We start from the raw sequence: 27332 nt of genomic DNA, 5'->3' as shown, positions 1-27332 counted from the left end.
CTGCTGAGCTGCCTCCAACCTGCCTGATTCTGGCCATGTCCCCAGCTGGTCCCCTAGTGATGGCTTCCCATGCCTTGGGGAGCCTCTCCCAGCTGGCCCCTCACTCCCTGCAGCCACTCCTCCTGGCCAGAGTCCAGTGCAGACGGCATCCAGGAGGCCTTGCTGATACTTCCCCAGAGGACCACACCCCACACTCAGCAGGAGCTAGAGCCTTGAAGCCCCTCAGAGGCCCTGCGGTGCATGTCACCATGAACACAGGCTGGCGGGTTCATGCCAGGCTCCTCTTAAGCTTCTGTCTCCATGCTGACCTTCAGCCTATAATTTCATCCAGCCACCCCGCTTGGACTTATTTCCACCTGTCTCTTCAGGAGCCTTTCCTAACCCTCAGGCTGTGCTCAGTGCCTGTCTTCCTGTATCCAGGGACTCCAGGAGCGCATCCCCGCATCCCTCCAACAAGGAGACTCGGTTCACAGGCCTGGGCTGCACACCTGCAGGGGCAGGTGGCCTAGCCTGGTAAAGGGAAGGTAGAGGGGAAAGTCACCAGCAAACAGGGATGGGACATGCTCTGCCACAGCCCAGACTAGGCTCTGCCAGCTCTCTGATGGCACACTGACCACCTGGTCTTCTGCACCGGACCCTGGGCTTCTAAAAGTCTCATCTGAAGCACATGCCCCCAGGGACAGCCTATGGTTTCTTGACTATCCCGGCTGCCCAAAGCCTGGCTCAAGAAGAGACAGCAGGGGCAGAGAGCCCCATTTGAGTCACTGCAAACCACTCTGAGCAGGAGTCAGCCTGCGAGTGCTGCCACCTGACCCCCACCCCGGAGGGGTCAGTGACCCAGGTCCCACTGCGGCCTTTCTTCCAGCGGGGGGTCCCGGCACTGACCAGGATTGCTGGCAGAGCTGTCTGCCGTGGCTCTCTCCTGGAAAGGGGTGTGAGTGCCCACCAAAAGCAGTTACTTTCAGCATCCCATGAGGAGTACCCGGCTCTGTGTGCACCCCATGCCGAATGGGGCGCCATGCCCCAGGCGCATGCACCCCATGCTCCTCTGCCAAGGAGGCCAGAGACCAGCCAATCTGCCCCATCAGGGAGGGCCCCCTGCTGGGCTCAGCCAGACCTGACCTGCCAGAAGCACGGAGACAGGCAGTACCCATCTGCTCCTTTACCTTCTCAGACCCGGTCTCCAGCTGCTGCCTCTGCTCCAGGCAGATCTGCCCCACGCGGGCCAGCAGGTCATGAGGGGGGATGAAGACCCGGGAGCTCAAGAGAAATGTAAAGATGTATGTCCTCTGAAGAAGAGACAGGGAGAGGGGATGAAGAGGAGGTCAGGCCTGTGCCGCCCCCTCCAGCTATGGTCACAGCCTGTCTAGCCACCTGCCGGGCCCAACAGCACCATCCAGCAGCCATGCCTTCTCCTGCATGGTTTACTCCACCTTGAACGTCCTTCCTTTTCTCTCACTGCCACCCAAATTCCTGCCTCCCTTGCAAGGCACAGATCAAACCCCACTTCCCTGCAGCTCCTGGAGGCTTCCCCAGACAAGCTCAGCTCCCAGCAGTCTTGCTCTGCTGGGATTCTCCCCCACCCTCCGTCCTACCCCACGGTGGGAGCTAACACCCAAACCTAGATGTTGGTGGGACTCTCCCAGCCTGTGTGAGCCCATTGCCCAGCCCACAGGGCCTCCAGGGTCAGTCTCCAAGCCTTCTTATCCAGATCCTTACTGGTCTTGCCAATGGCGGGCAGAGTGGGGCATTTTTGGACCCAGCACCCAGCGTCAGGGACTGTCAAAAGCCCCTGTGCTAACAACCAGCTCTGGGCCTTATGTCCACCTGCTGTACCACAGCCCCTCTGGCCCACATCCATGTGCCCTTGTCCCTGGGCTGTGTGGTACAGTTTCTGAAGGGCCCTCATGATCTGGACTAAAAGGTGTCAGGGAACAGGGCCCAGGGCCAAGGGTTCTCTGAGGCCTTTTGTCTGACATGGGTCAGCACCTGGGAGACCTTCATACCGGCTCCTGCCTGCAGACAGGTTGGACCTAGGAGTGGGGCAAGATGCTTGAAGCTCTTCTGGGGACTCTACCCCTACATGGGTGCTGCAGGCTGGGGGGCCTGGGACCCTTTGCCCTCACCCTGGGCCCAGGGGCAGGTCTTCCTTGTTCCAGCCCAAAGCAAGTGGGCCATGTTTGCTGGGAAGCGCAGGCCTTGCAGATCAGGCCTCAAGGCCTCAGGTCCTCACTGCCCCCCTGCAGCCTTCAGATGCCACTTGAGGAGATCCTCCTGGGAACAGCAGGGGTTCCTCCAACCCCCAACAGACTTCCCATGCCCTGTCCCCAGGCTGTGTAGCATGGGTGCTCAGGGATCCCAGCTGCGTGGTGGCCCCCTTCTAAACAGATGGCTCAGAAGTGTGATGTCACCCAGGCATCACACCTTGGAGTTCCTAGCCAAGGCAAGAAGAGAACCCAGGGAGGAGCTGTGCATTTCCAAGGAGCACAGAGACTCGCTGGTGTGTGTGTGCATCCCCAGCTGCCCACATACACAGGAGAGGGGGACAGTGGGGGGAGGGAGGGAACCCAGGAGCTTGGCAGAGAAGCTGATGCCCAGCTGTACTCTGCCGGCCCTATCTCTGCACTTGCACCCCTTTACTCTCTCCTGGAAAGCAGGGGGTGATCCCAGGGCATAGTGTCTGGGGGAGAACACTGGGTAACAGCTGAGGAGGCCCCTCGGGACACACCTAAAAGAGAAGTAGCTCCTCCCACAAGGCCACAGAACAGTTCTGGGGTTGGAGGTGCCAGCCCCTGGGAGGCTGATGCTCTGCCCTAGGCTTCTTCAGGAGACCTGACCCTCAGCTGCAGTGTCTGCACCACCAATTCCAGCCCCAGCCCAGCTTTGGGAGGGTTTTCAAGCAGCATGGAGTAGACAGCCCCAGGAGGAAGGTAGGAGGCCTGACGTGTTGGGGGGGTTGTGCCAGGAACACCCAGAAACTGAGTTGGCTCCAGCACCATTGGATAAAAGCTGGAGAGTGGATGGGGGCAATTCCTCCCCGACCCTCCCATGCAAGCCTGTGTCAGACGCCAAGGCCAGCAAGCACAGCTCTGTCCTCAGGAGGGAGGGGGCACCTGGAAGGGGACTGTTGCAGCCTGGCCCTCCAAAGGGAGCAGGCAGGCCCAAGACCACTGCTGCTAAGAGATGTGACCTCTCAGAGGCAAAAGGGAAGCCACACATGACAAGGGAACTCTTTCTGCCTGTTCTAAGAATGTACCAGTGGCATCCTGAAATGAAGAGGGGGGATCCGAATTGTAGCGGAAGGCCAGTCCTGCCCACGCAGGCATGTGCCGTGGGGTCTGCATGCTGGCTGGGCATCGCGGGGCTGTCCCTCTTTATTCTGGACCATGGCATTTCATGCACAAAACAAACTTCCCAGCTGGGTGGACCCTCACCAGGACCCCAAGGCTCCAGTCTTACTCCTTAGACTCTTCCCTAAGGACCCTGTTCAGAACTCTGACCCCTGTTCCACCCCTTGTGTATCTGCTTCCTTGTGCCACCAAGGCTATCTCCCAGCTGCCTGGGGTCAGCAGGGACATCCCTGCAGATTCCTCTCCCCTGCAGGGGCAGGAGGGCAGAGCAGGAGGTAGGGCTGAGACTCCCTGATGGCCTGCCTCTCCCCTGTTGCTCTGTCCAGCTCTGTCTGGGCCTCCCTTCCCATCCCCGAAGCAGCTGCCCCTGGAACCTAGGTGACCCCGAACAGTCCCACCCATCTCCAGGCCCCAGGCACTTACATCCGGGTAATAGTCCACTGTGGGGACCAGGTGCTCCATCAAAGCCTCTAGGGACCCAGAGATGAGGCGTCCCTCTTGGAAGACGAGGTCCCCGGAGCTGCTGGCCCCACTTCCTCGCTCCCCCATGCCGGGCAGCACCTGTCCACTACAGCTGGGCCCAAGTATGCTGGAGAAGACGACGGACGTCTGGGGCATAGTTTCCTGGGAGAGAAGAAAGAGGCGTCACAGGCCTGGTCACCCGCAGCCTGAGTGCAGGTGCACAGTGAGAGCCCCAGCAGGGCCAGGAGGGGCACCCCACCCAAGGGTGGGCATTGAATGGCAGCTCAGATGGGCAGGCAGATTCCTCAGCAGCCCTACATTCACTGAGTGTCTGAGAAATATTTCTTGAACACCTGCTCCACGCATACCAGGTCTCATTCCTAGAACCTAGACACACAGAACCCTGCCTCCTGGGGTCACATCCCAGTGGAAGAAGAGAAACTATGGAGAAAAACAATGCCCGTAGGAGAAGGATCTGGAGCATTTCAGGGTGGTCACGGCAGCCTCAGGTAAGATGGTGTTAGTCATGCAGCCGCCCGGAATAAGAAAGGAACATTCTAGGTATAAGAGACAGCAGGTGCAAAGGTCCTGAGGCCAGTGTGTGTGGAGGGAAGGAGCAGGGAAAGTGGTCTGAGTAACAAGCCAGACCCTGCACAGTGTGGGCCAGGGGGCCATGTCTATTCCTCTGAGACAGGAGGCATGGAAGCTCTGAGCACAAGAATGACTTGACTCAGGGTGAATGTCACTATTTCTGCTATGCGGAGACCCAGCAAGGAAAGGATCGGAAAACCAACTGGTGGGTTTTGCCATAACCCAGGGAGGGATTGCTCAGGTCAGGGGGTAGCAGAGGAGGGGAGCAGGGTCAACTCCAAATGCTGCAAAAAATGGTCTCAGGCCTGAGTGATTGATCAGCACGGGAAAGGACGTGAGAGTGGGGTTTGGAGAAAGATCTGGAACTTCATTTTGACATGCTACGTGTGAAGTGCCCATTAGATGCACATGTCAGACAGCAGTCTTGGGGGTGCTCAGTGGTCCCACAGTGGCCTGGCCTGTTATGGCCAGGAGGCTGAGGGTGCCCACCTCACCCTGCAGCAGAGCCTCTTAGTGGAAGTCCTCAGGAGGTCTACAAGAGTCTGCAGCCCTCCTGGGCCTCAGTTTCCCCTTGCCCAGGGGGCGGCACCTGGGAGGTGCTGCGTGGGGATCAGAGTGAGGAGCGTTTGCCAGCCTGAGGCCTCCGAAGCTAGTGCCCACGAGTCTACTCTCCCTCCTGCCGGCCAGAGTAGCCTGCCCTGCTAGCTTGACCAGCCTCATCCTCTCCCCACTTAGAGGGCAGGCTAGGCTGGAATAGAGCAGGGCCTTCCTGCGCCCTCTCCCACGTCGGGAGAGCACTGGCAAGCAGGCACCACCACCCCAGCACCTCCATCCCCAGGCCACCACGCTGCCCTGCCTCCCAGGGGCGGAGGCTACCTCCTCGTGCTTAGGGGCCTGGGAAGTGCACACACTCTCCTTGGGCTCCCGCAGCCCTGAGCACTCACCTTGCTCCTGCTGCTGGGCTGCTCCCAGCCCTAGCCTGCTTTCTGACTCAACCTGGGGCAGGCTTCTGAGCCATTGTGGCCTCAGTTTCCCCACTGTGCAGAGCAAACAGTAGCCCTGATTATTTTACTGCCATGAGAGGGGCAGTGAGGTGTCTACACAAGCAGATCTGACTTCCAGGCCACAGCACATCAGCTGTGCTTCACGTGAGAGAAAAGGGGCACTCGGCCCAGATGACCTGGCTTCCCTGCCACACACACCTGAAGGTTGCCTTGGAATTCTCACAAAAATCCTTCATAAGGAGAGTAAGAACTCAAGGAAAGCCCCTGAGGTTGAGGTGTCCGTGGTCCCCAGGCTCAGCTGCCTCACTTGGGGATGGGGTTTCAGACTCACAGAACACTCTCCTCAACACGTTAGAATTCAGATTCTCAGGCCCTGCCAAGTCAGAAACTCAGGGATGGCCCTTGATCTGTACCTTGACAAGCTGTCTGAGGGGTTTCTGAGGCTGCCCGAGTCAGTCAGAGAGCTACTGACTTGGGTAAACCCTTCATTTTTCAGATAATGAAATAGTGGGAAGAACTCAACTGAGGAAATCCTAAGAGTCCCAAGTGCAGCCAAGGTGTCACCACCTCCAGGAAGCCTCCCTGGGTTAATCCCTAGACTGCTGACTGCAGGACTGATCATTTGCTTTCGTGCTCTCCTGCCTAGCCAGAACCCAGCCCATTAACCATTTGTGGGCTAGAATGACAATGGTGGGCTCCCCAGCAATCCTTATCAAAATAACACCAGCATTCTTCACAGAGCTAGAACAAACAATCCTAAAATTTGTATGGAACCAGAAAAGACCCCAAATAGCCAAAGCAATCTTGAAAAAGAAAACCAAAGCTGGAGGCATCACAATTCCAGACTTCAAGCTGTATTGCAAAGCTGTCATCATCAAGACAGTATAGTACTGGCACAAAAACAGACACTCAGATCAAAGGAACAGAATAGAGAGCCCAGAAATGGACCCACAAACATATGGCCAACTAACCTTTGACAAAGCAGGAAAGAATCTCCAATGGCACAAAGACAGTCTCTTCAGCGAATGGTGCTGGGAAAACTGGACAGCGATGCAGAAAAATGAACCTGGACCACTTTCTTACACCATACATGAAAATAAATTCAAAATGGATGAAAGACCTAAATGTAAGACAGGAAGCCATCAAAATCCTAGAGGAGAAAGCAGGCAAAAACCTCTTTGACCTTGACTGAAGCAACTTCTTACTCGACACGTCTCCGGAGGCAAGGGAAACAAAAGCAAAAATGAACTATTGGGACCTCATCAAAATTAAAAGCCTCTGCACAGCAAAGGAAACAATCAGCAAAACTAAAAGGCAACGAATGGAATGGAAGAAGATATTTGCAAACGACATATCAGATAAAGGGTTAGTATCCAAAATCTATAAAGAACTTACCAAACTCAACACCCAAAAAACAAATAATCCAGTGAAGAAGTCAGCAAAAGACATGAATAGACATTTCTCCAAAGAAGACATCCAGATGGCCAACCGACACATGAAAAAATGCTCAACATCACTCATCATCAATCAAAACCACAATGAGATACCACCTCACACCAGTCAGAATGGCTAACATGAACAAGTCAGGCAACAGCAGATGTTGGTGAGGATGTGGAGAAAGAGGATCTCTTTTGCCCTGCTGATGGGAATGCAAACTGGGACAGCCACTCTGGAAAACAGTATGGAGGTTCCTCAAAAAACTAAAAATAGAACTACCCTACAACCCAGCAATTGCACTACTAGGCATTTATCCACGGGATACAGGTGTGCTGTTTCGAAGGGACACATGCACCCCCATGTTTATAGCAGCACTATCTACAATAGCCAAAGGATGGAGAGAGTCCAAATGTCCATCGATGGGCGAATGGATAAAGAAGATGTGGTATATATATATATACAATGGAGTATTACTCGGCAATCAAAAAGAATGAAATCTTGTCATCTGCACCTATGTGGATGGAACTAGAGGGTATTAGAGCAAAATTAGAGAAAGACAAATATATGACTTCACTCATATGAGGACTCTAAGATACAAAACAGACGAACGTAAGGAAAGGGAATATAATAATATAATATAAAAACAGGGAGGGGGACACAACATAAGAGACTCTTAAATATGGAGAACAAACAGAGGGTTACTGGAGGGGTTATGGGAGGCGGGATGGGCTCAATGGGTAAGGGGCATTAAGGAAGCTACACCTGAAATCATTGTTGCACTATAGGCTAACTAATTTGGATGTAAATTTAAAAATAAATAATTTAAAAAAATTTTTAAGTATATTTTCAAAGCACAATTTTGCTACAAAACATGAAAAAAAAAAAAAAAGTGGGCTCCCCAGGCACCCTGACGCCCTCAGCTGCTCTTCTGTGCCATTGCTGGCTCCCAAGGGGACCTAAGTGCCAATCCTTCACCTGAGGCCCATGCACTATGGGGGGTCTTCCCCAAGATCACACAGTTCCGGGTTCAAAAGGTGACCCAACAATGGTAACCTTGGTGAGTTGGGCCCCAAGATTCTTGGTCACAGAGATGGCGTTTTCCTGAGCCGCCAGCCCCTCCCACCTTGGGGGCAGCAGGGTCTCCGGCCAGGACGGGCTATGGGCAGGCATGCTCAAGTACTCCACTAACTCTCACGGCCGGTGCCAGATCCCACACAAAGCAAGGCCACCCTGTGTCCAGCCTGCAGGGAGACCCACCCCAGTGCTAGGGATGCTGCCTCGAGCCAGCCTGGGGACTCAGCACCACCCCCTGCTGCCCAAGACGGACCAGCAAGCCAAGGAGGCCAGGGTGCTGAGCTCTCTGCTGGACAGCAGTCCACAGCTGCACCCTGGGGAGCCTCAGCACTCACTGTCACTATGGACAGGTAAGGGACAGAAGTTCAGGGTGGTCACCTGCCCCAGGAGGGTGGGTCCCAGTCCATGTGTCCCAGGCAGCCGCTGGACTCTGCTTCCCCCCGACCCTGGCCAGCCCAGGAATTATCACACCGTTACTCCCCCAGGGCTCCCTGCCCTCATGGGGGCCTCAGTCCTCCAGTGACTGCATCCCACCCACGTCCCGCCCATCACAGCCCAGAAGGCCACAGGAAGGAGCAGCCAGGAGGGGCCCATCTCTTCGGCTTGGGGTGGTGGCCCTTCCTGCAGCATCTGGGCTGAGGACCCCATAACTGGACTCCCCAACTACACAAGATCCCATATTGCTCATTTTTCAATGACATCAATATAAGTGTACGTAAATGCACAGAAACATGTGGCCGTCCATGACCACACTAGTTACAGAGTTTACTGCAAGGGAGCTGGACAAGGAGGAGACTTCCACTTTCCTTCTACACATTTGTAAACTATTTGGTAACTTTTCTAAATGGCACATCTATTTTGTCAGTGTTAAAGCAACTTTGTTTTTCAGTACAAAGAGGCTGAGTTTTGAGATCAGCAGTTTTCATAAAGGCATGTTAAAGAGGCTGGGCCTGTGAATGGAAGCGGTCACTGCCGCGGGGCACCTTCCAGGCAGGGCCCACAGGGGCTGCGTGGGATGGCCCCAGCGCCTACCCTGCCCTGGGACCCGCCCAGAGACGCTGCCTGGGGCTGGGTCTCCATGACCTGGTGTCCTGCCCACGTGTCCTCCTCTGTCCTCTCCTCTGTGCCCTGAGTCCGTGGGCCTCTCAGAGCCCCTTCTCTGCCCCCACGCAGTCCCTAGCGGAGCCTCCCCCACCAGCCCTGGGCACTGAGGGGGTTCTGGGCTCTGTGCCGAGTGGGCAGGGATTTAGGGCACCCTCAAGTTTGAATCCCACTCTTCAACGGCCAGCTCCTGGCCCCTGGACAAGTGTCCCTAGCCTCAATTTCTCCAGCCATTAAATGGGGATGAGGGCGACCCCTGCCGAGCCCCCTGCTCAGTTCTGCCGGCCACCCCCACCTGGCCCCGTGGTCCCTTCTGTTCTTGCCCATGGGCTCCTCCTCCCAATCCCAGCACCAGCAGGCATCGCGATCACTGGCCACACCCCTGTGTGTCCTCCGCACCCCTCCTCGGGAAAGGGCCCGAGTGGAGCCTCCAGGATACCTGGGCTCCTGTCTCAGTGGGGAACACACAGCAAGCGCAACCATAATAAGAAACGATACGCTCTGACTACCTCACACGAGCCATCAGGGACACTAATGCCAGCACCAAGTCAGCTCATTAATCCTCACAAGCCTCACAAAACCCGTTATTCTCCATCTGCGGCAGAAGAGGACAAGGCACAGAGAGACTAAGCAACTGGCGCAGGTCACACAGCTGGATTGCCGCAGGGCCAGGATGGCAACGAAGGCAGTCAAGGGGACCTGAATCTGAGCCTGGCTCGGCCACTTGCAGCTTGTCAGGATCCTCGACCTCCCAGAGCCTTAATCTGCCCACCTGTGGAATGGGCAGAGGGTGCACTACTTCAGAGATTTGCTGGGAGGATGAAATGGGCACTTGGGTAAAGCATCGCACAGCAGACATGGGATCACCTCCCCATCCCGGAGGAGCCACCTCCCCAGATATGCCTACTCAGCACCCCACACAGGCCATGTGGGTCGTCTGGGACAAAGGAGCACTGGATTCTTGTAGACACGCAGGCCCCCAGAGAGCCCGGGCCTACACGGATGCTCGAGAGCGGGTGCCAGCGCGTCAGCACCACCGGGGGGCTTGTGGGAGTGCGCTCATCCTGAGCCAGAACTCACCCTTTCTCGGGAGATTTAGATCCTCTTCTAAAGTATCGCCGCTGCTTCGAGTGGGGCTCAACCAGCAGGACCTTCACCTGGCGGCTCACTAAGATGTAGGACCTGGAATCCCAGCCCAGGCCTGCCGGCTCAAGGCTACGGTTTGTTTTGTTTTTTTTTTTTAATTTTTTTTTAACGTTTTATTTATTTTTGAGACAGAGAGAGACAGAGCATGAACGGGGGAGGGGCAGAGAGAGAGGGAGACACAGAATCGGAAGCAGGCTCCAGGCGGGGCTCGAACTCACGGACCGCGAGATCGCGACCTGAGCTGAAGTTGGACGCTCAACCGACTGAGCCACCCAGGCGCCCCTCAAGGCTACGTTCCTGAGGACACACTTGTCCCTTTGAGAGCGTTAGCCTGCAGGTGAGCCAGCTTCCCCTAGGTCAGTGCTGCGGCTGGACACCAGAACCACGCGGGTCTTTAAAAAAAACACTTCGCCCAGCCCACCCTCCGCCCCAACGATACAGATTTAACTGGCCTGGGGTACGGTCCACGCACTGGCGGTTTTTCAGAGTTTTCCAGGTGAATATGGGAGCAGGAGGCACAGGGAGCCCCTCTTCCACCTCTGCTGCCCGTGGCTATGTCCAGACATGGCTGGAGGCTGTGGACACTGGGAGGAGAGCTCTGGAAGCTTCCTGAGGCCAGGCCCCGGGGGTGGGGAGGATGGAGCTGGGCCCGGCCAGCTTTCCACACCAGCTTCCTCCACACCAGCTTCCTCCACACCAGCTTCCTCCACACCAGCTCTAGGTCCTGAGACTGGAACCCGCACCTCTGCTCCCAGTCAGCTGGGGCCAACCCGGACTCACACCCAGCCTCCTCCGACTCTCTGCAGCCCCTCCTCTGTTCAGGCAGGAAGGCGAGCACCTTCTAGTTATAGCCGCGCTCAGCTCCCCGTGAGGCAGGTGAAAGCGGTTCACCATCTCCTGGAAGCTGGGCCTTGAGAGCTTCCCACCTACCTCACAGGGCCAGGTGGGCACAAGGGCAGGCCCACGTGCACAGGTACCCAGGTGCTCCTGCTCAGGGGAGACCCGGCCCTGAGTTTAGAGACAGCAGCCACGTGCCAGCGCTTGCCCATTCCATGCCTGGTTTTAGCTGGCTCTCTGGGGGCACCATCTATGGAGGAGGGGAGTCCTGCCTGCCTCTGGGCCCCAAGTCTCAAGGGTGCCGGGGTGCCAGGGGAGAGGCCAGGCCACTGCCCCTCCCGGGCAGAGTGGCACTTTGGGGGCTGGCGTGGGATGGGGGCAGCAGGGCGGAGAGTCAGAGTCCGAGGGCCCCTTCGCTACCTGCCAGCGGCAGTGTCCCGCAGGCTGGCCGTAGGTGAGGTGGGCCAGGCGGGCAAAGCGCTGGGGCAAAGCATCTGGCCCGGCCCAGCTCCATCCTCCCCGCCCCTCCCCCGGGGCCTGGCCTCAGGAAGCTTCTTCCATCTTCCTGCCCTTTCCCACCACGCCCCCTACCACTTTGTTCCATCCAGCACATCTGTGGCTGCTCCCCAAACAGGAAGTGACTACAGAGGGGCCCCGGAGCTGCCGCTGCTTCAGGGCTCACACCTGCTGCCCCTCCACGGTCCAGTAAGGGACACGACCTTGGGGGACCCCCAGCCCCCTGCAACTCCATCCCTAGAATGCTCCTTGTCTGCACCCCCGCCCACACCCACCAGAGTCCTTTCATGTGGGCTCAGGTCTGGGACTACAGTGCGAGAGTCCAGAGTGGAGTCGGGAGGCACGCACTGTCTCAACGACAATGGGGAAGCCTCTGAGCTGCGCTGAGCCTCAGTTTCCTCCCCTGTCGATTCGGTGTGTAGTTTCTTGTTCCAGGTCCCTGGCAGGGCAGTGGTGAGGGCCATGGAGGCTCATAGGAAAGGAAGGAAGGAGGCTCAAAGGAGGAAATGGCAGCTACCATCCTGTGAGTGGCACCTGATGCCACTGTGGGCCACCACATCTGTGCTTTGCCTCGATGACGCCGGAGTGGCCCAGCGCTGGCTGCCATGGCTTCGAACCCACTCCCTCTGGCCTGGGGCCTCACGGCCATCAGCAGACCACACGCCTCCTGCCCTAGGCTGTGGGCTTGCGCTGAGGCCATGCGCTGTGGATCCATCCAGGCCCTGTGAACAGCTCAGAAGCCAGGGTGTAGCCAGGTTACCCCCCAGGGGCGAACTTGGACCAATGGGACATGGGAGGCAGAGGTAAGCTCCCCTGCCTTACCCCAGATGGACTGTTTGAGATACAGAAGCCTCACAGAGGCTCCCCAAAGACATCAGTGAGACCGACTCCTACAGGAAGGCATCCCGCATCCATTCACCCCCTCCGTCGCTCGTGCTTCCCTGGGACCACACTCCGCACTAAGTGCTGGCACATCCGCTCTGGCTCAGGCTCTGATCTCTACGGAAGCCGGGCTTGGAGGAGAGCATCTGTTTGTCTTGTTCCTGCGCCTCCTTCCCATGCCTACAATAGGCACACGCCTGTGGCCGACTGTCAGATGAGGACACCGGCCTCTGAACTTCACAGCGAGGGTGTGGGAGTGCAGGAGGGGAGAGCGCATGGAACACGGCTTCCAGGCCAGAGCAAGTGCTCACGCACCAGGCAGTCAGAGTCCAGAAAGTAAACGCTGTTGTCTGGGTTCTGCTCAGCCTGGCTGAGGACTGCTTGCACGTGGTCCTCGATCCCTGGGTACCTTCCCACAGCGCAGTCTGGAGCTCTGCATCAGTGCACCTCAGCCAAAGTACTCAGCTCCTGAGTACTCGCAGCTGCCCCGCGTGTCGCGCACACACACACACACGTTCTAAGGAACACACTGACAAAAGCATCGGCAGCGTGGATGCTGCCTGGACGGAGGGCCCAGGAGAAGACAGAAGCAGAGTGAGCGGGGCAGACGGTCTCAGAGACCTCGAGAGAATAAGTGGCAAGAACGCAGGCAGCCCCAGGGCCACGAGAGACCTGGCAGAGATGGGGAAAGGGTTTTGAGGGGCTTTCTGTAGAAGATTATGAATCAAATTCCCTTTTGCAGCCTCCTAAGAGACGTTAGCTAGAGATCTGAATGCCGCTCGCTGCCACAGTGCTTTTCAATATGGCCCTAGCAGCAAACTCGGGCCTTGAGGGCTCCACGCCCCTCCATCGGGCAGCAAAACAAAGGAGGGCATCTGTTTCCAGCCACACGAGTGCAAAAGCCAGATGCGCCCTGGGAGGGACGCACACATCATACCTTCTGTGACCTGGGACACAGATGATCTTCTCCAGCTGGGCACAAGATGGCCTTCCCAGACCCTGCACCCCACTCACATCTCCCCCCGACCTCTCCCGGCCCCTGGGAGCTGCAGCTCTGACGGAGGCCCAGAACCTGTTGTGAGCACCCAAATTGCCCATCGCTCCTCGCCTCCATATGCTGTCATGTCTGCCCAGGCCTGGGTAAGGGCTACACTCCTTCCTGAGTGCCTTTCCTGCTTTCTGTACTGAGATGCCCAGCAAGGCCCGGGGAACGGGGGTGGGGGGGTGGGGTCACACTGCCCAATGGTCTTGTAAAACACTCCCACAGCTGATGAGCTGATGTCACAAACAATTTACTTGAACATACTTGAGTAAGGAATATAAGTGACATTGACTCTAGAGAAACATCCAGTTGCTGCAGTAACCGTATGCAGAGGTGTCCGTGTTTGCAACTGTCCCGGAAGTGCTGTGCACCTTCTGGAGGTGTTCTCATGCCCAGGGTCTGCTCTCATCCGAACTGGCCTTCATCCCTGGCCTCTCAGCCCCGGAGGGAGCCTCCAGTTCACTGCCTCATCCCACAGGGGCTTTACCCTCCCAGCTCTGGGCAGGAAGGGACTCAGGGCGGCCAGGTGGGGGCAGGAGCCTCATCACAGGAGGGGCCATGGCCTGTCCCACCGCTGGGCGCCCTGGGGCTCTCAGGCCTCCTGGCCTCTGATATCCAGCTACCTGCTCCCAACACCAGCTCTGCCCCAAAAGGCATCTTCTGGGAAAGAGGAGGCAGGGCTCAACCCCGACCCAGGGCTTTTGCAGGAAACAAGCACTTCCTTCAGCCCAAGAGGGGCCTAACAGAAGACCGCCAAAGATAACTGGCTACCCTCAGCCACAGCCAACTTCGCCCCAGTCGATAGTGGGGACGGCAGCCCGTGGGGGGGACGGTATCCTGCATAACAGGACAGGAACAGTGTCAGGCCTCCATTCAACTCTGAAGGAGAAGAACTGGGGCAGGTTCCCAGGGCAGTCAGAACTTTAGGACCTCTTCCAGATCCTGGAGCCTGCCACTCTCGAAATTTCTGAGAAACACAGAAGCAAAAACAGGCTTTCTTTTGACTAACCTTGTTGTACTTCAAGTGTTTGTCATCGGGACTTGGAGGCCGGCCACATGCCGGGCATCACGTGTCTCACTTGATGCAATGCCCCCTAACCCGGTGGGGTGGGGCAGGGGGTGGGGGTGGGGCAGCACAGAGACACCCATTTCTCAGATGAGGACACTGAGTTCACAGCACTTCTATAATGTTGCTCAGGTAGGCAGCGGCGAGTATGTCTGTCCCACAGCCCTGTTCCTTCTCAGGACTGTCACTTCTGCTCACCAGTGTCCCTGTCTGGGGCATGACCCCCTGAGCATCAGATGTAGGCTGAGGCCCTCACCCCGGACACATGGATAAATGCACATTCCCACGGCATCCTGCATATAATTCCAGGGATTGATGGGTTCCCAGAAGCTCATCTATGGATGCAAAGTTAAGAATCGCAGCTTCCTGGAAAATGGGGACAAAAATGGCCTTCAGGGCCCATCCTGCACGAGTCCCCAGGGATCTGCCAGGAGGTGGAAGAGGGACCCCGATCGGCCCTTGCCTCTGCCAGGCTTTGCAAGGGGTGCTGCTTTTGGAGGCAGCACATGGGCTTCTATTTTTTAACCTACTCAACAAAAATGAAGCCTATTTTTAGCTCAGCAAGCTGCAGGGCATCACAATTAGCAACTGAAAATTACACATCTTGCCAGTCTCCCCTCTTTTGGCTGGAGGAGAAAGAGAGAGAGAGAGAGAGAGACAGAGAGAGACTGGGTGGGGGAAGAGAAAGTGCTCCTGGAGGGAGCTGGGTCCAGCCTGTGATCCCACAATGGTGGGCCACTTAACCAAGAGGGTAGGATTTGGCAGAGATTTCAGAACGAGTGTATTCATGGAGCTATCTTGGGTTACATCCTGGCTCCAGAAAAATCCAGCCTTAGTGGGAGCAGGCAGGAGCCCCACTGGCACTCAGAGGCCGCATCTGGGGAGAAAACCATGCTGGCTACTTGGACAAGGGCCAGCAACAGCCAGGGCTGGGGAGGAGCACCATGGACCCCATCACCCTTCTAGGGCTGTCTGGTTCTCTGAAATCATTTGCACTGGGGTGGGGGAGGAGGTGAGGTATTCCACAGAGCCCTTCCTCCTTGCCCATCCACCCACCCATCCATCCATCCATCTACACAGCCAGCCAGCCAGCCAGCCAGCCACCCACCCACCCACAAACGTTAACGAGGACCTGCCTAGACATTGTAGACCCACCAATGAAGGAAACAAGGCTCTCTGTCCCCACTAAGCCCCCCCGGAGCAGGCTGTGGCTGCCATGCATGATGATCCATATCTGTGGCTGTGATATTAGAGGTCAGCCGGGGATCAGTGCTCTGGAAGAGAAGAGGGTCAGGAGTGTGGGGACAGAGCAGATGGTAACCTAACCGGGCGGAGAGACAGGCCTCCCTGAGGAGGTGAGGTCTGAGCAGACTTGAAGGAGACTTCTGGAAAGGGAAGAGCACTGTGAGCAGAGGGAAGGGCTGGTGCCAAGGCCTCTGGAGCCTTCCATCCCACTTGCCCCCTGGAGAGTCTTCCCTGGAGCATGTCCTCCTTGCTCATTTCCAAACAAATACTTCCTGATCATCTATCTTTCAGCCATGCGGGGCTGCCGTGGGCGGGGTGCCCTCCCTGCCTTCTCCACTGCCTATGTGGGTCTCCAGGGAGACTCTTCTGGCCTTTGTCCAGGATGAGGCACCCCTTCCAGGAGGCCCTCCTGGGATCCGAAAGTGACCCCCCCTTGGGGCACAGACCAGGGAGAGGAATTGGCTGAGGGGACCTTCACTTTACACAGCAGGGAATTCTAAGCAGGAGGTTGCAAGGCAAATCTGTGAATGAAACGCTTGTTTCAGTGCATGCCCCCACCCCGCCCCCAACCACTTCTACAGGATTCCCGGTGCATATGAAAACCTTCCGGTAAACCTTGAGTGGGTCCTTGGCAGCCGTGAAGATTTTGGCCTACTCTTTGGACCCTCACAAGTCACACCGCCTAAGTGGGGGGCCAGCAGTGGGAGGGGGCTACCCCTGCCAAGAGAAGGCCGTCAGGATGCTGAAGGTGGCCTGGATTCTCCAGAACGCTGTGACTCTAAGTTATTAACTTACGAATCTGCCTGCTGGGGGTGGGGGAAGAGTAGGAAGCTGTGTGTTCGGTGAGTGAACCAAGGGGCCCAACTCACCTATTGGCTCTGTCGCCCACTGGGGAGGGGCGAAGGGAGTGGGGAGAGGTCCAGGAGCCCTCCTGGTGAGGACAGAGGCTCAGGGACTCACATGCGTTGTGTCTGCATATTCTGTGCCTTGAGGCAACAGCCAGCATCTTGGGGCCTCCTCCCTTCCCCAGCAAAACTAAGGCCTCACCCCCAACTCAAGCAGGACAGGTCAGGTGGCAGAGGCAGTGCCTCCTTCATTTCCCCCACCTTAATCTTAATCTTAATCTTAATCTTCCCTATCCTGCCATCCTGCTGTCTCCCAACTAGTATCACAGACCAGAAAATGGCAGCAAAAGCGGGAGGGCCAGCAGTGGGCAGGTCACTTCACCGTGGCCTCTGGAGTCCTATCTTCATTGCTGGGTGCTGGGGGAGGGGGAGAGACCTGCAGGGCCTTCCCTCCCCCCACCTCCTGGATCCCACTAACTGGCCGGAAAACCCTAGTGGGAGAGCCCAGACTAGCTGGGGGAGCTGCGTGCCAGACCCTTGGGCTGGCGGAGGTGGGGGGTGGTTGGGGGCTGGAAGCCCAGAGGGCGTAGCGCCCACAGCCAGGGAGTGAGAAGCGGTGGGGGGTCTGAAGGGAGACAGGGGGAAGAGGGGTGCCTGCCCCAAGCGCAGCCACCTCCCTTCTCCAGGCCTCCCTCCTCTCCGCACTTCTCCGATAACACCTGTTATTCATGACAAGCTCAGTGTCCCCGCCTCTGCACCTCCCCTTCCCCCTCCAGTGCCTTGGAGCTGGAGCTGCACCCCTGCACTGGGCATTCAAACCGTCTCAGGCAGTCTCCATCCCCACTAGGGGCCACGTGGCACTGGCAGCTGCCCAGGGACCTGCCAGTGGCCACAGGTCCCTCGGGGCATCATCTGCAAAGGGCACAGGTCACACCTGCTTGAGAGAGTCTGTGTTTGCAGCCCACAGTCACTTCCAGAGATTCTGGTGGGTGCAAGAGCTTCCAGGAGCCAGGACCCTGAAAGCCATACGTCGTCCCAGCCCCCCAATAACCCCAGGCCTGCCCTCTGGCTTAGGGGGTTGGATCCTGGGCCACTGGGGAGCAGACCTGCTACCCATTCGTCTCTGGCTCCCCCAGCCCCAGGAATGAAGGACCACCCACCACAGCAGAAGGGCGTGAGCAGCCTCCAGCCCGAATTCAGGTACTCCTAAGGCAGGAACCTCCCTCCTGGGGGCTGTCCTCCCCTCCTCAAACCCCAGCCCTCAGATCTCCCTAACTTGGAGTTGATATGTGTCTCCCTTAAGCACCAGAGAGCTCTGGTCCTGTCCGCTGGGGCCACACGCTGCAGATACTTGGGGTCTGGCTGCAAGCATGAGCTGGGGGTCCAGGACACTGGCAGCTGGAGCCCCACCCTCCTCTGTAAAACACCGGCACCTCCAGCACCTGTTTCAACAGGTGGTAGCAAGCGCGCCATGAGGCCACCGTGCTCGGGACATGCTCAGTACTCGCCGGTTTGGGTGGACTTGTCAGTTACCCGCTTCCTTCCTGACACAGATTGTGGGTGGGGCCTGGTGCTGACCTCTCCCTGATCTCACCTCTCCCTCTCACCTCCTCATGCCCAGGTCAGCCAGTAGGCCCCCTCCTGCACACAGGAAGAAAGTGGAGAGAAGCTACCCCCTGCTTCCAGGCAGGCAGACCCATTGACTTGGCTGCGCTGCCCTGCCCTGGCCTGAGGGGGCTCTGAGCTGGCTCTGGCCTCGGGGAGGCTGCTTGGCCCCTGCCCAGGGTGGGAAGTGGCAGGGGTGACACGCCCCTGTGGACAGGTCCTCATCCCTCCTCCCTCTGCACCCCCATGGACTTTCTATCACGGAAGTCCTTGGGAGGACATGGCCTGTCCCCTCCCCGCAGCTCGGGCCAGGGAGCACCCTGCAGCTCCCACCTCTGGATCCTCCCAGCCGGGTGGGCATCTGGAGCTCCTGGAGGACAACGAGTGACATTCCTTACATAAACCAAGCTTCAAGAAATCACCTTCACAGATGCCCTGAGGAAGGGCTATATTTACCTCGGCGGACCCTCTGGGCCTGGCAAGGCGGCCCTGGGGCCCGGTGGAGGCCTGCAGGCCAGACCCCTGCCAGGAGGCGGCTGCCATGGGAACCAGAGCGAGGCAGCACCTCGCAGGGCGCCTCCTCGACAAAGGCCCGGCCTAGGGAGCGATGCTGATAATTAAAGCTTTGTTACGGACGGACGCATGATTCATTTTTCTCCCTCCGGATTCCTTCCTAGCACCAAATACTATTCGAATTGATTGAAAGAATCTTGCCGTCTCCTCTTCACACTCCAAAGTACAAATTCCGCCGAGCCCGGCTGTTTTCCTCATTTTTTTCCTCCTTCTTTTCTCCCTTTCTGTCCAGTCAGCTTCTTCTGGTGGCTGCTCAAGGGACAGAATGTCATTGTCCACCAATAACCGTCCCATTATTGAGGCCGGAGAGGCCCAAGGACAGAGCAGGTAGGATTTCAGAGAATCCCTGCCCTTTCCCGCAGGGCGGCGGCTGGCATGCTGGCCTCCCACTCAGGCCACTCGGGCCCCGCGTTCCCCGCCCCTTCCCCTCTGGCATCCCTCCCTCTTGAGCCGACTCCACCGGATTCCACAGGGGTCACCCCAGCACTTCTGCACATGGGCGGGCGACTTGGCCTCCTGGAGGCTGAGTGGGGCACAGGCTGGGACAGGAGAGAATGCAAACGGAGATAAACTTGGGAGCCAGTCCTGTCATTTCTGGGAGCCCACTCAATGTGCCCCGAAGGAGGAGGGCTGGGGGACCAGGTCACAGACCCCCACCTCACCTGAAATCACCCTCTAGGGCCCCCTTTCTATGTGGAGGGTCCACTTGCGGGGCTGCTACTCAGAGCCTGCATAGTCACTAGAGAGAGCTCCGGCCATCAGGCAGGAAGAGCCCCGGCTCCAGGAGGGAATGGGACAGTGAGGGAACCGCATCAGAGTTGGGGGTCTTTGAGAGGCAGGGAGTCTGGGCCCCTCAGAATGGATGGGTGCGGTGGGGTACAGGCCACGGCTCAGACCTTTCAGGAGTGAGTGCCAGCCTCCACCTCCGAGGCTGCCTGGGGTTGCTGGGGTATGGAAAAAAAAGAACACACAGTTCCTTTATTTTTAAATGACATCTAATTAGGCTGAGCAATGATTTTCCTTTGTGTTTAAAAACAAATAAAAATCAATTTTCTTTGCTTGAATTGTCATCCTCCGGGCAAACGCCCAGAGTGACGCCCCTGGGACCCCGCTGCGCTCCAGGAGCAGGAGGGTTCTGTGCCCCAGCCTCTCTGGTGGGCCAGGGAACCACGGCCTTGGCCAGGGGCCACAGCATCTCAGAAAGACCAAGGCACATGTCTTGACCCTCCAACAAAAAGCTCCCACTTCCTGTGTCCACTCCCTGGACACAGCAGCTTTCCCGCCACACACCCTGTTTCCCCTAGGCTGGGGGCTCATGACCAAGTAGCCAGAACCTGGCCAGGCCCCAGGAGTAGGAGTGGCACCGCTGCCTCTACCCGTCCCCAGGGCAGCACGCTTGCCCACACAAGGCACTTGCTGCTAGCCAGGCAGCCACTGTCCCATTCTCCAGATGAAGGAACAAAGGCTAAAAGGGTGTAAGTCATCAGCCCAGACCTTACAGATCCAAAGTGGAGGGCTGAGATTTGAAGCCTGATGGGTGTAACCACCACAATCCGGCATAAACCCTAGAGCCACCTGCATGGGCTCAGGAGAAGGGAGAGCAGGTGCACGACAAAGGCAGGTGGGAGCCAGCCAGGCCCCTGCGAGATGGACACCGCCCGGCCCACATGGAGCCACCTGCTTGGAGTGTGCGCAAAGGGGCCCGATGAACTCAGCACCGCAGCGGTGTCGGCAGGGGGGAGGGTGCCAGGCCAGGGCCCCAGGGCCAGCCACAAATGTGCCCCCAGAGTCTCCAGACAGAAATGTACAGGTGACAGAATGTTGTGGACACAACGCAACAGCCGAATATTAATAAACAAAGGATGAACCAAAAGTCTACCCGCTTGATTAAAAAACTTCCTTAAAACATGTTTTTGCTAAAGAAGGAATGAAAACTCCAATTACAGGGGCTCCTAGGTGACTTAGTTAAGCACCCAACTCTTGATTTCGGCTCAGATCATGATCTCACGGTTGTGAGACTGAGCCCCACGTCTTGGGATTCTCTCTCTCTCCCTCTCTCTCTCAAAAATAAATAAATAAAAGCTTTAAAAAAAAAAACCCCTCCAATTACAGATACATTAGAGAAATAACCCTTATAAAAAAAAAAAACTCCTCATGAAATTTGTTATGTCCAAAGCTATACTCGGAGAAAAATTCATACACTTCAATATATTTTAAGTAAACAAGAAACAACGAAAATGAACTAAGATTCAAAAAGAGCTTCTCAACAAGCAGACCTGCAGCAAAGTAAACTGGAAGAAGGAATTACTAAAAGCATATTTAACGAAAGAGAGTGGAATTTGCTGGTTGAATTTAATAGCTGATTTTCTTTAGAAACCACAAAATAAAAAGGTAAACCTCTGGCAGTTCTAATCAACAAAAGGGTGCAAGAAAGGGAGGGAGGAAGGAAAGCAGGAGGTGGGGGCGGCGGGGAGAGAGGAAATCTAAAATGCAGCTCCTAAGAATGAAAACGGGAATCTGGCCACAGACAGGGACAAGAAACTTTAAAAGAATCGACTCTATAAATCTGTGCTAAAAGATCCGAAAGCATTTTGAGCTGGGATATTATTTAGAAAATATAAATAACCAAAATAGACTAAAAACGCTTAAAACCCCAAAAGACCAATAACCATGGTGCAAATTAAGGTAAGCTGACAGCCAACCAGACCTTAGGGAAAAATTAAACCAACTCCTAGCTGAGACAGTTTCCAAAATGAATTATTTCAAGCCTTGGAGAATAAGATAATTTTATACGATATTTAAAGTATTTCAACTACACAATTCATATTGAAAGACTTTCCTATTCATTTTACGAAGCTGACACAACCATGATTTATAAATGTGACAAATATGTCCTGTAATAGAAAGTACATATAAATTCTTACTTATGAATATAGATGAAAAATACCCTAAGCAACTTATCAGTCGAATGAACCTAGAAGCATTTTAAAGCACAATTGACTCTGACCCAGTGGGATTTATTCCAGAAACATGAGGATGATTTAGCTCAGAAAAGCTAGTAAGTCAACACATTAATAGGTCCAAGGAGGAAAGGAATTTGATGATCTTGCTAGATACAGGAAAGCTTTCAATGAAATTTAATATCCATTCTTGGTGAACACTCTTGGCAATTAATGCAGAGGAGCATACTGTTCATGATGAAGAGTATCTATTGAAATTTAGGGCCAATTTCAGACTTAGTAAAAACATTAGAGGCCTTCTCATTAAAATGAAGATCAAGCCAAGGACAACTGCGATTATTTAATGTTGCTTTGGATCTTTCAGAAAACACAATAAGATAAGAAAATAAATAAAAGATACATTAGAAAGGAAGAGGCAGAATGCTCCTTATGTGCAGGTAATATGATTAATCTCTTAGGTTTTCTAGGAAGCCACACTGAAAATCTGTTCAAACTAATAAGAGTGTTCAACTACCAATTACTTAACATACATTTTTAAAAAATAGTTTGCCTATCTACCTCTCCCTGGTGCAAGTGTCCCTAACCCCAAAGATATCCTCACTCAGTCTATTTGGAGCAGGTGCTGTGACATTCGTTCCAACGGCAGCAGTAGGGAGAGGTGTGTGTGAGCACGCCCAGGTGCCCTGGGACCCGCCAGCTCAGCAGGTGTCCCAGCCTTTGGCCAGGGACACAATGTCCACCCAAGTCAGCCGCCTGGCCCACAGCCTGCTTTCCTGGCCACACACCCATGACACTGCACCGTTGTGCCCTCTGGGCTGGGCGCTGCCTGTTTCCACCCTCCTCTGGGACCGTGCCAGCCCTCTTCTTTTTTTTTTTTTTAATTTTTTTTTAATGTTTATTTATTATTTTTGAGACAGAGAGAGACAGAGCACAAGCAGGGGAGGGGCAGAGAGAGAGGGAGACACAGAATCTGAAACAGGCTCCAGGTTCTGAGCTGTCAGCACAGAGCCCGACGCGGGGCTCGAACTCACGAACTGTGAGATCATGACCTGAGCCGAAGTCGGACGCTCAACCGACTGAGCCACCCAGGCGCCCCCTGCCAGGCCTCTTCTAAGGATGTTGCTCACAGCCCTGCTACTCACAGGAAGTCCAGGCTCTGTGATGAATGTCAGCTCCTCCTGCCTCCTGGTGCTGCTGCAGCCTTAGACCTTGAAGCCTCGGCTTCCACTTGTGTCGCTAGTACAGCGACCTCCTGAGGGTTAAGGGAGACCCATGAGCTGGCCCCCAAGTCCTCTGACTCATACCTGCCAGCCCCACCTCAGGCAGGGGCGGCTAGTACGGCAGCCACACTGACATTTGGGAAATGCCGTGGGCTTGGCCCCAGCCAGGCAGGCGGGTGTGAGCAGGATGGCGAGGGCAGGGTTATTCCACCGGAGGCAGAGGTGCAGGGCAGTGGGTTTGTCAGAGAAACCCTGCCTATGACAAGGAGGCCACAGGGCCAGAAGCTGCAGGACTGCAGAGGGGGGAGGGCAAAGAACCCCAGTAAAGGCCCCTGGCTGCCCTCCTTCTCCTGAGATCCCAAGACCCCGGTGCCTTCGGCCATACGCTCCCACCCGACTGCTCACCCCAGGGCCCCTCAACCTGTCTGCCTCTGGGATCCCCCACAGGGACCAACCGGCCCTGAACCTGGCACAGTGGAGGCATCCTGGTCTGGGAGCCAGTTCTGCCCCTGACCTCCGGGCTGAACTCAGGTAAGCCAGGACCCCGTGGGCCTCAGTTTCCGCATGTGTAAAACAAGGAGACAGAACTAAGCAGTCTCCACAGGCCATTTCCAGCCTTCATATTTGTTCCTTCCTTCCCTCACTTAGTCAGTCAACAAACATCCATGAAGTCCTACTGACCTGGGCTGCACCCTTGGAAATGGAAGAACCCACGGACCTCAGCATCTGCCAGGGCAGACAGATGTAACACCACAGAGCAGTACGAGCAACTCAGGACCAGGGTCCGTGCCAGATACCAAGGAAGCACAAGGGTCGGGGGACTAACTCTGTAGAAAGAGGTTAAGGAGGGCTTCCTGGAGGAGGTGATTTTGAGAGGGGCTTCCAAGGATGACCAGAGGTTTTCCAGCAGCTTAGGAGAAGAGCAAGGAGATACAACTGCTCTCCTGACCGACACAGCCCTCCTCTGCTCACTCACCAGTGGCTGCCCTGGAGGGTGAGGTCCAAGAAGCCCCGAGGTACGGAGGGTGCAGACAGCTTCCACAGATACAGCTCCAACACAGGCTGCGTCATTCCTGAGCAAAACCCTACCCATTCCCCCCAGCAGCCCTCCGTACCGCCCAGCCCTTGAAGACAGCACCACTGTGGTCCTGTGCTTGGTGGGTACAGGACCTGCCAGCAGTGCTGAACCCAGTGCTCTTGCACCCTGGCCAGCCCCCTGGCCCACAGCAGCCAGGTCAACACAAGATTCTGCAGCTCCCTCAGTCCGTCCTGCTGCCCCTGGTGAAGTTCACACAAAGGGTCCCCGGCCCAGCAGGCAGGCCCAGCAAGACGGTGGTGTGGTGCCTGGGGCAGCATGGGCCCAGGACCAGGCTGTCCTGAGCCAGCAGGCACAGGGGTAGCAGTGTGGCCAGGGGGCAGCAAGGGACCCACAGGGTAGGGCAAGCTGGGGCTCCAAATTAGCACTCTGCGCCAGACCTCTGCCCACGCGCTCTCTCTCTCTCGCCTGCCCACCCCATTGCTAGGTGACCTCTCCCCAGGGGATGTCAAACTGTTGCTGCCTCTTGCCCACCCCCCACCATTCCACCTGCATCCCTTCCCACCTTTCGCTGAGACCAATGCCCTCCTTCCTGGAGTCAGCCTGCCTCTCCCCGTCTCCAGCACCACATCTCAGCCACGAGCAAGGCCTCTTGCTCTAATTCAGAGTGTGTCCGGATCGGCCCTTCTCTCCCCCACCCCTGCCTCCCTGGTCTGAGCTCCTGGGCCACTGTGCTGGCCCCACTGTCCTCTCCCTCTCACCTGCTCTGCTCCTGACATCCAGCCTCTTGTCGGCCTCTGGACACACAGGCCTCTTCAAAGCCCCGCCTGGTGTTGTCCTGGTGTGCCCCTCCACTCCCATTGCCATCTACCTCCTTCCCTGCCCTCTGTCAGGTCCTCATGCACACGTCACACATGCAGAGACCTCCCCTAACTGTCCTACCCAAGGTACACACAGCACCCCCTCAGTGGTGGTCCCTACACTGGGCCCTACCTGCCAGGCCAAGCAGGCTTGTCACTATTGGTCCTAGTGAGACTGAGTGAGGCCACATGACTCGTCCGGCTCAAGAGCAGCAAGGAGAAGTGACAGGTGGCGGTCTGTGCTGGGGCATTAAAATACTAGTGCCGGAGACCGTCTCCCCCTCTGCCACGGAACCTGTCAGCCTGAGGCCTTGAGTGAAGAAGGCTTGGAGCAGAGTCCAATTTGCATTGTGTTGTTAAAAGCCACTAGATTCCGTGGGTTTTTTTTTGTTTGTTTCTGCAGATAACCTAAACTATTCTGACTGATGTTCCCGCCCTAGATCCTATTCCTCTTTCTTGCTTCACTTTTTCTCTTTATCACTTAGCCACCATGCAACATTCCATATTGTATTTAAGTTTTTCCTAAGTTTATTTTTTTTAAGAAATCTCTACACCCGAACACGGGGCTTGAACCCATGACCCCGAGATCAAGAGTTGCACACTCTTCTAACCGAGCCAGCCAGGTGCCACTCACATTGCATTTATTGACGGGGCTTTCTCCCCATCCTCAAGCGCTAGAAGGTGAGCTCTATGAGGACAGTGACTGTCGTGTGTTTGTTCCCCTGCTGAATTCACAGTACCCGCACACAAGTGTTTAATCAATTCACCAAATAGGTGAATTAACGAAGCAACAAATGAGTCCCGTATCTTTGGCACAGCCAGGGCCAGCCAGCTCAGCTGAGGCCCTCTTCCGTGCCCTCACCCACACTGGGCCTGAGCTCCCAGGTCTGTGCGGTCAGCTACACGCTGAGGGGGCTTGGGACAGCGACAGCACCCTGTACCTGAATCACACCGCCAGTCCATCTCAAAGGGTGGCTTCCAACAAAGAGCCACAGAAATGCATCACATTGCCTCATGCTCAGGATTAAGTCTCAGTTCCCTACCTGAGCCATCCAGAAAGGAAGCTGCCCCTCACCTTGGAGCCCATGCTCCTTGAAGCCCCTCCCCCAGCCCCAGCTCAGTCTCCTTAAATACGCAGGCATTCATGTGCCCACACAGGCACAACCCTGCCCGCATACACACCTCTCCCTCCTCCTCTCCCGCTCTCACTCCCCATATATAAACATGCCTGCATTTTCGCATACTCTCACTCTCGCCCACACATGGCACACACACAGACACACCTCCCACGTACCCACTTCATCACAGACCTCCTCCTCTCCCCCACCTCCTCCAGGGCAAACAGGTGGTTCTGTGCCCGTCAAGCCTGGGAAAGGATCCAGGGTCGTCCTGGCTCTAACAAGCCTGCCTGCCAGTCCCAGGGCAGCCATCCCGCTCCTTGCCTTGCTGCCAGGGGGTGCTGTCTCCTGCCTCTCTGGCCCTGTTCACACCACAGGGGCCCCCACTAGGTTTGCAGGAACCCCCCAGCCATAGATGACCATTGGCATCAGCAAGCCATACCTGAAAGAGGGCAGCGGCAGCCTGAGCCACCCATGGGTTCCGAGCCCTGGGCGCCGCCCACCTGGCAGCAGGTGCCCCACTGCGGACACGCAGAGGGAGTGGTTCCCAAGGGCAGCCTCCTTCTGAGCCGAGCCAGGCCACAGATGTTCCGGATGGTCTCACTAGTTGCCGAAGGTCAGCGCCTCTTCCCGAGCTCTCGGCGGCGCAAGAACCCCCTGCCCCCGGTCTTGCTGCAACCAAGGGGTTGCCTTGCGTGCTCACCCACGTCGCCGCCTCGCGACCCGCTGCCCCGCACCTGCCACGTGCCGCATCCCTACCTGGGGCTCCAGAAACATCCTGGCTCCCTACACCGCGCGCCGTGCCCTGGCGCTGCAAGCGCCCCGCGTGCGGCCGCTCCTCTCCTCGAGCGCCCGGGAAGCTCCCGCCCCCCGACCCCGCCCGCGGGCTTCTCCATACCCGCTGCCCTCCGGCTCGCAGCCTCCCGAGGGGCGGGGCGGGGCGGGGCCAGGGGCGGGGAAAGCGGAGGGGCTGGGTGGGGCCGAGGACCTCTTGGCCCGGCCAAAAACGGGGCGGAACCTGGGCCGCGGGCGGGGCCGGGAGGGCGGGGGCGTCGGGAGTGGGGCGTGGCGCGGCGCGGCGGGGCGGGGAAGGGGAGAGGGCCTGAGCGGCGGGTCGCCGCTGGGAGGGTGGTGGGGAAGGGACAGGGGTAGGGGCACCGCGAGGGGCGCGGCGAGGGCAGCTCGCGCGGGCCCGGCGCTGGGTTTCGGGCGCGGAGCGAGGCATCAGTCGGGCGGCCGCACCAGCGCGTCGGTGCTGGGTGGCGCCGGTGTGCCACCGCGCGAAGCGGTGCTCTGTGGGTCCAGACTCCGTGCGGGACGCGAGCAGTGTTGGTGAGATCCCGCTCCCGGGAGGCCCCACTG

General features: G+C 56.7%; 1 protein-coding gene across 1 annotated transcript in view; it reads right to left on the bottom strand.

Moving 5' to 3' along the window:
- The window catches only part of RASGEF1A (RasGEF domain family member 1A), a 33597-nt gene extending 6727 nt beyond the window's left edge, over nt 1–26870 (bottom strand). The window contains exons 1-3 of the mRNA XM_042908640.1: nt 26730–26870; nt 3774–3974; nt 1167–1289 (exon numbers count right to left, since the gene is read on the bottom strand). Of these exons, the coding sequence (XP_042764574.1) occupies nt 1167–1289; nt 3774–3974; nt 26730–26747 (342 nt within the window). The 5' untranslated portion in view covers nt 26748–26870. The remainder of the gene's footprint in view (nt 1–1166; nt 1290–3773; nt 3975–26729) is intronic.
- Between the last annotated feature and the right edge of the window lie 462 nt (nt 26871–27332).

The sequence above is a fragment of the Panthera leo genome, chromosome D2, assembly GCF_018350215.1.
Source record: "Panthera leo isolate Ple1 chromosome D2, P.leo_Ple1_pat1.1, whole genome shotgun sequence".
In the NCBI taxonomy this organism is placed as follows: domain Eukaryota; kingdom Metazoa; phylum Chordata; class Mammalia; order Carnivora; family Felidae; genus Panthera; species Panthera leo.
The sequence above is the reverse complement of the archived record's forward strand: the minus strand, read 5'-3'. Positions and strand labels throughout refer to the sequence as shown.